The sequence below is a fragment of the Syzygium oleosum genome, unplaced genomic scaffold (assembly GCF_021117445.2).
Source record: "Syzygium oleosum isolate NSW1041296 unplaced genomic scaffold, Sole_v2.1 Sole_v2.02, whole genome shotgun sequence".
Classification (NCBI taxonomy): domain Eukaryota; kingdom Viridiplantae; phylum Streptophyta; class Magnoliopsida; order Myrtales; family Myrtaceae; genus Syzygium; species Syzygium oleosum.
This window is the reverse complement of record NW_026607486.1, coordinates 2,918,334-2,932,439: the sequence shown is the minus strand read 5'-3', so window position 1 is coordinate 2,932,439 and position 14,106 is coordinate 2,918,334. Positions and strand designations below refer to the sequence as shown.

The 14,106-nt window shown below is 38.0% G+C and overlaps 1 protein-coding gene across 8 annotated transcripts; it reads left to right on the top strand.

Moving 5' to 3' along the window:
• The first annotated feature begins 3,500 nt into the window (after positions 1-3,500).
• LOC115684732 (ACT domain-containing protein ACR3) lies at positions 3,501-9,477 on the top strand. 8 transcript variants are annotated; one of them, XM_056305988.1, is made up of 10 exons: positions 3,501-4,001; positions 4,599-4,647; positions 5,763-5,818; positions 5,979-6,095; positions 6,265-6,310; positions 6,838-6,952; positions 7,088-7,155; positions 7,359-7,979; positions 8,618-8,722; positions 8,892-9,477. In XM_056305988.1, exons 4-10 carry the CDS (start codon positions 6,025-6,027, stop codon positions 9,216-9,218), a joined length of 1,353 nt encoding a protein of 450 aa, XP_056161963.1. In that variant the 5' UTR covers positions 3,501-4,001; positions 4,599-4,647; positions 5,763-5,818; positions 5,979-6,024; the 3' UTR covers positions 9,219-9,477. The 8 variants fall into 8 exon arrangements, with proteins under 8 accessions (XP_056161963.1, XP_030465454.1, XP_056161961.1 ...); XM_030609594.2 differs by having other exon boundaries at positions 5,727-5,818; XM_056305986.1 differs by having other exon boundaries at positions 4,544-4,647.
• Positions 9,478-14,106: the final 4,629 nt, after the last annotated feature.

Sequence of the window (14,106 nt, the reverse complement as noted above, 5' to 3'; positions counted from 1 at the left end):
GAACAGAATGGTTGACAAACGCACCCTTAACCAGAGAATAATATTTCGGTCCGCGTACATACTTTGGGTCCGAAGTTGTTTTAGCTCATGTGGTAATGAAGTTTAGCGCAGTCGATTCGCGTTTGAAAAAGTCCGCTATTCACTTCCTTTGGATGAGCTTCAAGATTCTTGAATGAACCCACTACAATGGTCCCGACTTCGTGCTTTGAGTGCTTTGAGTACTGAGATACCGAATTTTGGTAGGGTATGGATCAACTTTGACCTCTCATGTATAGGGATCAAAAGTATGCTTTCCCCCGAAGAAAAACTATACCCTATTGTCATTGTAACAACTTGTAGGTCTTGGCCTAAGGTAAATTTTTTTTTTCATTTCAGTTTATGTGCCATTCCCCTCTTTCTTAGAGAAAAAGGAAAAACAGCTTGTATTAGATTATTTGAGCAAAAGTGTGATTCTTCTTACACTATGAACAAAAACAATACCATGCCTCCGTCTTTCATGACGCAGACTGAAGATACTCAGGAAATGATTGTTAAAGCTTTCTCTTTTCTCTCTCTCTCTCTCTCGTGCCCTATTCATCATCTTCCATCTTCTTGGATGGGTCCTCTACCCTCCATGCGCATCTTCGCTGTGCCTTTCTTTCCCACTCGCAATCACACCTCGAGGCATTCTGTGTGTATGAAGTTGACCAAACAACACAGTACTCTGCGAACGGTGGAATGATTGCATTAATTGAATTGGAAAGATAGAGTTCGGAAATGGGGGAGCAAAGGGCAAAAAGAGATGAACAGACATGGTTGGGATGGTCACTTCGACAACACTGTTTGAAGAGACATCGTGGTTGTTTTTGAGCACCCGTTGGTACCCCACCGACGCAAAGTGCTACAGCAGCGCGAGGCTTCTCTTGAGATCATCTGCATCCCAAAGAGAGAGAGAAGCTGTCTTTACTATTGTTTTTGGTATTTTCAAGCCTTTTAGACCATTCGAGTAATCTTATTTCGAATCATGGTAAGTCTTCTAACCCTACAACGATTGGGCTGTTTCGATTTCTTGCACGGTCTCGAACTTTGATTAACGTATATCAACAATTGCGAAGCTCTTACTTATAAGAAACTTGAATAGATTTTTTATAAAAAAAATTATCCTCGCATATTAGAGATAAGGAGTTAAACCAAAAGCACAACTCATGTGGATTTATTTTTTGTTTGCACAATCAATCTTTACATGAAAACAACGATTCTTATAAGAGATTAGAGAACAAAGTTTACTCGCTCAAATAAACTGTATATAGATCGTTGTGAGTTGCATGCTTGAATAGAGAGGATAGAATTACTTTGCTCGACCAACACGATGATGCATAAAGTAAAAAAGAACAGGGATACTGATACAAATAGTCCATAAACTTTGGCCCAATGTGCAATATGGTCCATGAACTTTTAATTTGTTGAATATGATCCTTAAACTTTTGGTACATATTCAATTTAGTCCCTAAATCATATGAAAATATTCAATATTATCCTTTCATTAATTCAAAATCAATGATAAGTTTGAACATTTTCCATATAGTTCATGGATTAAATTGAACATATACCAAAAGTTCATGGACCACATTGCACATTAAGCTAAAGTTTAGGGACCGTATTGAATAAATTAAAAGTTCAGAGATCATATTATATATTAGATTAAAGTTCATGAATAATTTGTGTCATTTTTCAAAAAAAATATGAAGGAATCATCATGGGTTGTGTCATAACCATTCATGAAAAAAATGAAGTAATTCAAGGTAAATAGACCATCCATAAAAATGAGGGATCCATGCCAAGTCATGGAGAATCAATTGGTTGGGGAATTTTGATAATTCCTTAAAAGTGAGAAGGTGTGGTGCAGAGAGGGAGGGCCTTGATCCACTCAAAATAAGGAAAAAGCCAGACAAAGACAGGATCCAATTTGACAGCAACACTTGTCAGCCCTATGCATCTTCTACAGTTGCCCACATTTTATTCTCTTGAGACCTACACAGTGCATTTTTCTTAATCTTTTCCTGATTTTGGAAAAAAAATAATTTGAAATAAATGTGTAAGCTCACTTTTTAGGTTATATTTGAGTGATATGTCGAACAAAATTATCATAAGACAAATAATATATCGAAACAGGTAAAAAAATTTTCCAAGTGACTAAAATGAGTTCGATATTGTTTGAAGATGCAAACGATTTAGGTTCATAAAATAAAATTATAGAATAACGGTCCACAAACATTTAATTTGGTGGAACCTTATCATGGATATGTGGTAGTTGATGCTTTTGTATATTGTTGAGCATTGCTTTTGGCTTAGTTCCATCTTTTTCCCATTTCTTTGATGTCTTCTTGGGAATTATTTACTTTCTATTCCCTTTTCTTTTTTCTTTTTTCTTTTTTTTTTTCGGATCGACATGCTTTGCCTCTACATAAAATTTAAGGTAAAACGAGATGTTTTTTTTTCTAGTGTGAACAGAGGAGTAAGCATATTTGTTCCTTCCATTTCCCATTTCTTTAATCAATAAATATTAATTTACACCGGCAGATTTATCTTATTTGTTTTAAAGAAAAAGCGATGTCTACAAACGAAATGAGTTACACTGAATAAAGAGAAAATGAAAGAAACATTAGCAAAAAAAATAAAAAGATAGAACAATTCTCATACATGCTCGACTCATGTGAGCTCAATGTATATGAAATGTTAGATTAGTCTGATCATGTATGGTTTCGCCAAATCAACATATCTATTTGCCTCATGAGAGTTGAATGCAAGAAATAAATTTGGTTTTGTTTAAGAAATGCGGCTTTTTTCCTAATGTATTAGAGTTTTGTCCCCCACTAATCAAAATTTAGAAGGTTTTTACTCAGAAATGTTCATAGGTTTATTATAAAATTTAGGGTTAATATCACAGAAAAACCCCAAAACTATACCCATTGTGACATAAATACCCTGAACTTTTTTATGTCACTAAAAACCCTAAACTTGCCCATTATGACACAAATACCCCAAACTTTTTTTTGTATCATAAAAAACTTCGAACTTATACTAGTATGACAAATATTCACCGGATGAAACCGAAATAGAGCATATATTCGTGACACAAAAAAGAGTTTGAGATATTTATGTTACAATGGGCAAGTTTAAGGTTTTTTGTGATATAATTTTTAGGCATAATTACCCCAAAATTTCGTAGTTTTTACTGTATTATCTGTATTTCTAATCAAGTATGTTTATTGTGTTTATTAAGAGTGAAAATTATGTGCCTCCAAAGTAGTGATCAGAGCTATGGACAGGACAGCAATGGCCAGCACATGTCCGCTCTGCTCTAAACGGCAAAACCAAGCAGCCCCCATGCGCATATTCCTCGAGCGCGACGTCTCTTGCACGCAGCATCTGACGCCCCACGTGGAAGCGCCTCGGCCGCCCGCCTCGCCCCCGAGCCGGCGGCGCGTGGGCAGCGGGGTCGTTCCGCGGCGAGTCGCCCGCGGCCGAGCGATCTGACGCACTTTGGGTTACGGTTGGTGGTCGTGACAGACAAATGTTGGGTCGCCGCGTCACTGGCAAAAAGCAACGATCGGGCCAATTCATGCTCATTTGTCTTAACGACCCGCACCCCCAAGAAAAAAGCTGATATTTAAAGAACAGAGCTACTCTAGGTCCACGCAATCTCTCATGGTTCCTTGCATATTTTATTGTGCACGCAGAGAGAGAGAGAGAGAAAGAGTGTTGTGTGTTGTGCTGTGGGGGGGAAGAAGTGGTAATCCAACGTAGAAAGCCGAGGATCCTATCAAGAAACCGAAAAAGAAACGTCGAAAGCTGAGGTACGAGAATTGCCATTATTTAAAATAGGAAGAACCAAGGTAGTGGTGGGTTTGTTTGTGCTGCTTTGATATTACTGGGTGAGCGCTCTGTTGGTGTTGCGGGGGTGACAACAGTAACGACTTCTGCAAAAATGTGAAGAGACGAAGCTCCTCCTTCTCCCGCAGGTACGGACCTTTGAATGAATGAGTGCTTCTCTTCCTTGGTCCTCTTCTCTGTTTTTTTTTCCTGATTCGCTTGTTCTTTCTGTGCTCTTGAGTTGAGGATACAAAACCCAGAAGTGGATGACCGTTCTGAACCAGTTGTTTCATTTGAAATGTCGTGACTTTGTCATATGTATGATGAGTGTCATTGTCGTTAATTTGTTCTTGTTTATGAGGTGTGTGAGCTGTCTGAGTTTGCTCCTTCCTAGTTGACACTCCGCTTTATCCATTATCTGTGTTGTTACACGACTCTCTTTTGTCCCCTTTATTTCCGTTTTTGGTGAATTGTGTATAAGGTCTATCAATTCCCTCACTTTGCTCCATTTTTCCATTCAAAGACATTCCTTGAATTTCCAGGAATTCAATTCCCCCAAGATGTTCCGACCCAAAAAAAAAATTTCCATCCGAGATTTTTGAGCTGGCACCATTTTCTTGAACATTCCATATAGTTAATCTCTCTCTCTCTCTCTCTCTCTCTCTCTCTCTCTCTCTCTCTCTCTCTCCAGTTGCTTTCATTAAGAACTGAAGAAATTGTGTTGCTCTGTTCTTGGGAAAACGCAGGTTTCTTCCTTGGCCATTTTGCCGGAGAAGTGAATTCTCAGAATAATTGGTAAGTACTGTTACTGATGATATCAAGCAACTCCATCATATAGTTCATGCCATGTAGTAAGAAAATTTACTTCTCCAAGAAATAATCCGTGGGGGAAAAATGTTTTCTTGTCCCTTTTTCTTTTGTGCACAATGGAGTGTAGAACCTTCAAGCAGCTGATTCTGGAATGAGTACTGTGAAGGATAGAGAACCATTGAAAGAATTCTGATTTTCTGGCGATCTTGTTTGCACATTTTATGGTTAGCTCGTGGGAATAATGATGAATAGGAAATTGTTTTCTTGCCCCAAGAAAACACAAAGTGATAAGGAAAGCAATGGCGGCTGTGTTGTCCATTTTGTTGTCCAACTTGCAAAGACAAGTTGCCGAGAAACTCTGAGGAACCTGTTCTTTCTTGTGGTTGCAATGATGCTTTGCCACAAACTTCCAAAATAGTCAAAATTATTGTGTGTCTCATTGTGCCATAATTATTAGGTAATTACCAGTTAGCATCCGTCTTTGTTTAAGTGCAAAATTTGGGATTTTACAACTTTTTCCATACAAAATATTCTTAATTCGGGTGGTTCAACAGGTTATACGTCTGGAGAGAGAGAGAGAGAGAGAGAGAGAGAGAGAGAGAGAGAGATAACCAACCAAGTGCTCGGTTGACTTTAGTTGTGCCGGTGTCATTGACGGGTCAATCATTTGTAGATGAAATAAAAATCAAGTCCCATGGGGTTGACCTTTCAACTTTTTCTTTTCCTGAAAATGGGGCATCTGCTACTATTTGCGTACTCATTCATCCCTAATGGGTCTATACACATTTCTTTGGATTGATGCCATGGTTATACTTATTTGCTGGGTTCTCTAGTAACCTGTCTGACGAGATTTTGTTTCAAGAAAACTGTTGAATTAATGGGAGAGCAATCGAAGACTCAAATAGAATTCTTCTAGAGGCGGTATTACTAGTGAAGTATGATTAAGTAAAATTTTGGCCGTGTTACTATTTATGCTCAGTACAATGCAACGGAAACTTTGGATAGTTTGCTGGACCAAGTCGCTCGGAATCTTGACCTAGTAATTACTTATATTATTTCTGCAGATATCAGAGGGTTTGATCTGTTGATTCTTTGTGCAGATTATGCTATCATGATGTGAGCATATCTTCAAAATACAGAGAGGAAGGCGATTGCGGTAATTCTGAAATTCAGTTTATGGCCTCAAGAAGAAGGTTCTTGGAGTTTGAAAACCAAAAAACCGCCTCAACTGGAATGTCCCCTATATGAATAATAAGAGTAATGAGAAAAATTTGAGTATATTGCCGCTTTGACGATTCTGATGCACCGTTTTACAGGTTAAAGAGATAGAGACCGCCTTCCTTGTGTGAAAATTTCTTTATAATGGCTAAAGTTTGTTGGCCATACTTTGATCCCGAGTATGAGAACCTCAGCACAAGGATCAACCCTCCAAGGTTCTCTCTCTCTCTCTCTCTCTCTCTCTCTCTCTCTCTCTCTCTCTCTCTCTCAATTATTATTGTCCGAGTTATATAGAAGAAATATGAGCTTTCTCCATTGTTTCTCGCTGTTTTGCATCACTCGTTTTTCAATGGGAGCACATTCTTATATCAATGCCTCTTGCAGGGTGTCTGTTGACAACACCAGTTGCAGCGATTGCACACTTGTCAAGGTAAGATTTTTCTTACAAGTAAAAAGGTGGGAGGGGCGTCTAGCAACCCTGGGTGTTCCACACCCACGACAGAGTGAATACTTCTGTTGATGACCCTCTAGAAATCCGTAGCATTATCCCTTGGCTTTATTTGAGTAATAGAAGGCTTTGTAAATTTCATTGCCCCTTCTCTGAGCTTTTCTTAGGCTCGGTTATTTTGTTATGCGGAGCCACAATATAAACCGATATCTTTGAGAAACCGATGCTCAATACTACAATATATGGCCGAATACAAGGAATGTTGATCAACTGTGCAATGTTTGCTTGTACAAGTAGGCAAAATATAGACTATTCATGTTTTGTTTGTTTTTACACTCCTCTGACAGCAAAATCGAAGTCTTAGAAATGACCAATAAAAATCATGCAATCTAGCTTGACACTCTGGTTTGGAAGAGTGGTCATCTACATTTGCATACACACAATGTAGTACTAAAGTCACAAAATTTCTGCTAATTTGGATACATGATAACCATGCTCTGGATATCCAGGTTGATAGCATGAATAAACCAGGGATACTGCTAGAAGTCGTACAAATACTGTCCGACCTTGATCTTATCATCACCAAGGCCTACATCTCCTCTGACGGAGGATGGTTTATGGACGGTATGAGTCTGCCAAAGATTCTAGAATTCAAGAGTCAGTCATAGCAATCTCATCATCCTCACTGTGCAACTTGTCTTTATGTAGATTATTTCATCAAGCATGAGTAGTGATGTTTTATTTTCTTTGAATCAACAGTGTTTCATGTCACCGATCACCACGGAAAGAAAATCACGGATTCTAAAACCATTGACTACATAGAGAAGGTAAATTGTTTTCAATGTTTCTTGAATCTGCATTTACTGCTTTCTTCGTGTCAGAAAAAGAGAAAACATAGCGTCTCTGCAATAGGTTTCACTGAGAGGTGTTAGACTTGATGAGAAGAAAAGTGAGACACCAATTTCATGCCATGAATCCTCTCCTTTCTAACATTATAAAAGGGAATTCTCTGATGTATTCTTTCCCACAGGCTTTAGGTCCAAATGGCCACCACACAGATCGAACCAAGACCTGGCCGGGAAAAAGAGTTGGAGTGCACTCAATCGGTGATCACACAGCTATTGAGCTCATTGGCAGAGACCGCCCAGGTCTCCTATCCGAAATCTCTGCCGTCCTAGCAAACCTTGACATTAACGTGGTAGCTGCCGAAGTTTGGACGCACAATAGGAGAATAGCCTGCGTCCTTTATGTCAACGATAAGATTAATTGCTGTGCGGTGGATGATCCAAACAGACTATCGATAATGGAAGAGCAGCTCAAAAACCTCATCCGTGGGTATGACGATGATGAAAAAGTGGGCCGCACCAGTTTCTCCATGGGATTCACACATGTTGATCGCCGATTGCACCAGATGTTTTTCGCCGATAAAGATTATGAAAATTGCGGAGTGACAGCCGATGCGGACGAGTATTCTCCCTTGATGAAACCCAAAATCACCGTCGAGCATTGTAAGGAGAAGGGGTATTCGGTGGTTAGTGTGAGATGCAAAGACCGAGCAAAGCTACTTTTTGACATAGTGTGCACGCTCACAGACATGCAGTATGTTGTTTCTCATGCTACTATCTCGTCTGATGGCCCAGATGCATTACAGGTTATTCCTTGATAAATTTTCTCAATAAGCTTGTCCATCATCAACTTTCTCCCTGTAGTACAGACATGGAAAGACTATTCCCAAATGAAACAAAATTGGTCATTCCTACTGGCATCCACAGGCAAAAGTAATTTAATTGCATTGTCTGAAATGGCTTGGTCAGCACTGAATCATTGAAATTGTTATGCATCAGTACGTTCAGCAGTAGCATCAGTGATGAAGAGTTAGACCTTGATATCCTTCAGAAGATGACATTCAGCCTATTAGCTTGGGTATCTTATCTTCTACATAATGCCTACATGCTCATCGCTCTGATTGGCGTAGTTAAATATCCAAACTGAAAAGTGTTAATATTGGATTCTTGGAGAAAGATAACCCATGGGTAGGAAAGATTGATGAGTTACCAAAAAGGTCCAAGTTAAAGACATTAAAAATTCTGTTGATTAAATGCCAACGTCATCCTCTGTAAACACCTCCCAGGAATGTTGGATTGTGAGGCGCTGCTTAGTGTGTCATTCATTTTCCAGTATGAACATTTAAATTACAGCAGTTTGGATGACATATTAATCTGCTATTTATGGCTTAACTTGATCAGTTGAATCATGAATATGTGCTGAATTAGTTTTGTGATCTTGCAGGAGTATTACATTCGTCATATGGATGGTTGCACTCTTGATAGTGAAGGAGAGAAGGAACGGGTCATGAAATGTCTGGAAGCAGCAATTCGGAGAAGAGTAAGCGAGGTGCGTCAGAATCCTCACATGGATATATAGAGCAGAATTCCCATTCCCATATCACCCACTTTCACACTTTCAATGTAGATACACAACCAAGGAAAAAAAATTGCAATTTTGAAAACTGTCCTTTAGTCATCCTCTTATTGCATACTGTCTACATGTTGATGTTTCTCAGGGTTTAAGCCTAGAGCTCTGCGCAAAGGATAGAGTAGGACTGCTATCCGAAGTGACGAGGATCCTACGAGAGAACGGGCTGTCGGTTTCGAGAGCGGGAGTCACCACGGTTGGGGAGCAAGCCATGAATGTGTTCTATGTGAGAGATTCCTCGGGGAACCCTGTGGACATGAAAACCATCGAGGCGCTTCGCAAGGAAATTGGACATACAATGATGCTGAACGTGAAGAAGGTCCCGTCCAGCGGGAGCGCCAAGGCTCCCGAGTCCAGTAATTGGGCCAAAACAAGCTTTTTCTTCGGGAATCTGCTAGAGAGATTCTTGGCTTGAAAACCAAAAGAAGCAAAGAATGTCCATAAAGGTTGGTAACAAGCACTGTCCAAATGTATAGAGAATAAGCCATTTGTGGACAAAATGCAGGCACGGCCGTGCTTCCGTGCATCTGTGGTGGTAATTGTAAGATATGATGCTTGAAGTATGATTTGCTTTGATCTTCTTTCTTGCTTTATGGCCAAGAACATCAAAGGCTGACATATAAATGTAAAACTTGCTTGTTCTTGGATATGTGGATAATTTCTGGTTCTGGTCATGCGAGGCATTACAATATTTGCCTATGCGGATTCTTCTTCTTTTTTTTTTTTATAACTTTTTTGCTGCTAGTAATCTTTGATACAGTCAGAAAAATCACATGCCTCCAAAATCGCTGAGGGTGGAAGTAGAACCTAATCCCGATACAGAATCTTCTGAAATCTGAGAAATTTTTTGACCCGCTTTTACTTAAGTTCACCTTGAGGTAGTATTATCAATAAATCTCAGTCAAACATTTGCTGCGGAAAGGCACAGAACGTACCTGATTAATCCCCTTGAGAAGATGTTCTTTAATGACATCCAGTTTTCGCAAACTGAAGTAGCTTTCGTGTTCATTCCATCTTCTCGACATTCATCCTAAGCCGAAGTTTGCATTTCTTTTGCTCCTAAAACTCAATGCAAGATCGCCTTTTTGCTGCCAAATTCGTTGGCTGCTTTTACCATGCTACCTTTCGATACAGGGTCGGATATTCACCAAAATTGTGATTTTATTTCATTTCATTATATAATTTTTTATGGCATCTTAGGTAGTTCAGCATAATATCTTAGCTGATATATTTTCTGTTTTAGAGTTATCTTGTTCTAGTGTTTGAATCACGACTTTTCTAAAGTTTGTCAGAATGTGAAGTTTATGTATTAGTTTAATTTCCATTTTAAAAACCGCCTTTGACATTGGAATTGGAGAATAACATTGAGAGTTTATCTCTGTGCCCTTCGAGCGGGTTGTGCATTCATGCGCGCTTGTGAGTTTGACTCGTGTCGCGAGTTGTTTTCACTGCCGTAACCTTTTGTATGGATTCAGCTCTGGGATACTACAAGTCATGTAATACAAGATAAAGAGGAGTTTTGTAGATGCACATACTCCGAGAGACAGTAGCATTTTGGCTTTGATGCCGGCTTGGGATCGAATTTATTCCATAATCATCTCTCTTAGCAGGAGCGTCAGTATGGTATAAATCACAGCAATACTCGAAACATCATCTGTCAATGTATACATGCATCCTCTCCTGACGAGAAACGGTGAGTTTCACACTCGCATGTACGCGACAAGTCGTTGGAAACACGTCAAACCACCTTTTTCCCAAGTGCGGCATGACACAGAAAATGACCATAAACAGAGGAACAAAAGAACAAAAACAAAAACGGCCAGCAGTGGTATACTGACACCTCAAATGCATATCCATGGCCTGTGCAAATTCTCAGTCTATTCACCCATTTCAATCATTTCCCTCCTTTTGCATCCACTCATGCAAGGACATGGGATGCATGGGGACGCGAACTTGTGCCGAATACATGATCGCCTCCGCGAGATCAGTCAGCAAAAAACAAAGTTCACTCCTTGCGAGGAGGAAAAGAAGATGGATCAAGATATCATTTAGAAAATGCAGAAGAATCATAGCTAAAATGCACAGAAGAAAGATAAAGAAAGGATGCAATCGTACTGTGCAAATAATATAAAAATGATGTTGCATAACGTATCGAATATCTGCAGCCATTGATAGAGCATTTCGATGGACCCCCACCACTATGGATGGGTGTGGAAGTTGGGCAGTACGTGGTGATGATAAAACTAATATTTTTCTTGCTTTTTGCACAGCATTTCCTCCGTCTTTGTCTGCACTAGTAGCATCATACCCAATTTGAATATATACTTACACACATGTATGGATCAGTGCGGATTTAAAAAACTATACAAAGTCCTGGAAGTTACGTGTTCCGTATTTAGGTGAACCCAAATTTTTTTTTTTTTTTTTTTTCTCTTAAAAAAAAAAAAAAACCCCTACAAGAGCGTAATATTGCTTTGCACTAGTTCAAAATCTTCACCTTTACTATCGACCTGGTGTATAAAAAGTGAGCAAGCTATTTGTGTTGAATTTTCACGAGAATAATATTAAATTAGAAGAAGCATGTGATATCATTTAAAAGTTACAATGAATATATTTTAAAATTTGATGCTTATTATACTTTGAACTTGTCGCTGCTGTAAAAATAAGCTTTAAAATAGTAATATGAGTTTAAGAAAAATCGAAACAATTAAAGAAAACCAGAGTGACAATAGTTGATTAAAAGTATTTTAGTGTGTTGACAAACACTATTGGATGGGCTAAATGTTAATCGATATAGTCTTAATTGACTTTACAAAGTTGATTAATTTGTCTTATATTTCCTTCAATGAGTCCAAACACATGCCCATAGAAGCTAACACCCGTTATGAAATTAACGACATGAAGTTTTAGATATTGTTACCAAATGTAGCTAGGTCGATTAGATGTTAACCAAATATCCAAGTATCTCGTCTTCTTGGTGAAAGCAAAACCTAGACACATAATTTTCTTTTATTACTTTTTTGAAATCGTAGGTAACTTTTTATTTATTTATTGATTTTTCTGATTTTATAGTATTTATTTGTTTGTCCTTTTGTCAAATATTGTTGACTGAAGTACACTTTATTATGAGAATTTATTCAAGACTTCTTAAGATCTATATAATACGAAACTCCTTCAAAAGCTGATTCAAAAACTTATTGTAATCCTTAATTCAAAATTTATTATGATAAATTTTGAAGTGATGAAATTATCTTTGATATTAGTTTAGGAGCTGAATTGGCATTCATATAATAAATTTAGGACTGATTGGCTACTTTTCCCATCGTATGACTGTAGATTCTTACCATAATATGCAAATGAGTTAGAACTTTGCTAAGATCAAAGATATCAACTTTTCAAATAATCCTCTAATATTATTTATTTACCAAATATCAGCTAATAATCTTAGATGAAAAATACCCATGCAAGTACGCGCAATCGTGGAATATAATTTTTACCATATAATTCAAATTTTTAAGCATTTATTTTCTCTTTTCTATAACTTATGTGCACGAATTTGTTCCAGTAACTTTTCAATTCGTCGCCTTCAAAATTCAGCCCGTGTAAGTTAACCGAAAAACTTCCTTCTCATCAACATGAAAAATCATTGCAATTATACGGTTACGTGAGCGAGACAAATTAAATAATATTTTAATATTTTTTTGAATTTTTATCTCAAAGTAGAATCAATGCACACGATGTACATATGTTTATTTTTTTCCTTTTTTCTTTTTTTTTTTGAAATCAATTGGCTTTTGAATGCGTAAAAAATTGATATTCAAGGTAGTCTGTGGTAATGCTTTCTGACTTTTTTGTTTTTGGGGTTTCGATGTCATCGCTCGATCTTGATAAGCTAGGCATGCTATACAGTAACTTCTTAGTGCCAAAAGGGCCATAGTTCTTTTTGAATTTTGTCCTCACCCCCAAATCAAATCAATCAGGGGTAAGAAGGATTTTGATTCGTGGGAACGAAAGAGAAATGTACTTGGACAAGAAGTATCGGACAATTCATTCGGTGCGAAACGCGGGGATTATATGGCTCTACGGAACAAATGAAAAGAATAATAATAACGTGACAAAACGTATAGATTCTTACATATCTCTACATGTCTCCCTCGTCATCAAGATGAACATAGCAATATGAAGAGAGAAAAAAAATAAAAAATGTCTGATAAAGGGTCGAAACTTGATTGAATTTTCTTTTTAGAGGTTTAGAACTTATTTGGATCAGCACAAAGATTTAGAACTTGACTGTACCGATGAAAAGACTTGAAAGTTCGATTCTGTTTCGCGCGCGCTTGTGTATACATAGAATGTAGGACTTGATGCACGAATTAAAAGATCTAAAGTTCGATTTTATTGGGTAGCAAATGTTGGAGTGATGATATGCTCTCTTTTTTTTCATATTGATTGCCTACACGAAGAGAACAGCTGAGGACCCATCTACTCAAGGTAATTCCTTTCTCTCCACGACTTGGTCATATTACACGATCCGACAATCTCGAAGGGTAGGCTATCGCCTCGACCATGGCGAGGCTCGAGCCTCGCCGGAGGTCGCCGCGCGGGGGCCCGTACGGTTATTATTCCTAGTGAAATTGTTTCAGCTCGTCTAGTTTATGAGCCCTAATGTTTCATCAAGAATTTTTATCTAACTCTTAAACCTGTACCTGTGTGGCACATTTATCTTTCGTCAAAATTCCGTTAGCGAGATTCCTTAAAAATCTACATATGTGGACAACGAAAGGTAAATGGTGTTAACATGATGCTCACGTGAATGACATCGTTTTGGCTAGAATATTATATAACGGAGTGTACATGGATTTTTTTTTGTCACGATAAAATGTTTAAGGTAAATGTGTCATAATAGACATAATTTGGGATTTTTAAATGCGACAAAAAAAAAATTCAGAGTAAATGTACCGTAGTGGGTATGGTTTGTGGATTTTGCTGACTTTTTCCCTAGATTATAACTTGCTGATTAAAAAAAAAAACTCGAATAAACATTTGTCCATAAAAACAACTTCTACTTATTTTTCTTTCCATTTCTTTAGTAAGTCCTCCCAAATATTACAAAGCTTCCACAAATTTTCGAAATTTCGCGTTTAATGGGAAGGACAAATTAATTATGAGATGCCGTCTCGGGAAAATATTTCGAAACATCTTTTCGGTTTGTAGATGTTAAAAAAACTAGAGCAATCCTCGAGTCATCATAGTGTAAACAAATAGGCATCCGAGGATCTCGTTGGAGCTTCAGCTCCCGCTCT

Coding starts and splice junctions, on each gene's coding strand:
- LOC115684732 (XM_056305992.1), top strand. CDS start 6,025: ATGGCTAAAGTTTGTTGGCCATACTTTGATCCCGAGTATGAGAACCTC. Junction 6,096..6,264: donor ACAAGGATCAACCCTCCAAG/GTTCTCTCTCTC, acceptor TGCCTCTTGCAG/GGTGTCTGTTGACAACACCA. Junction 8,723..8,891: donor TTCGGAGAAGAGTAAGCGAG/GTGCGTCAGAAT, acceptor GATGTTTCTCAG/GGTTTAAGCCTAGAGCTCTG.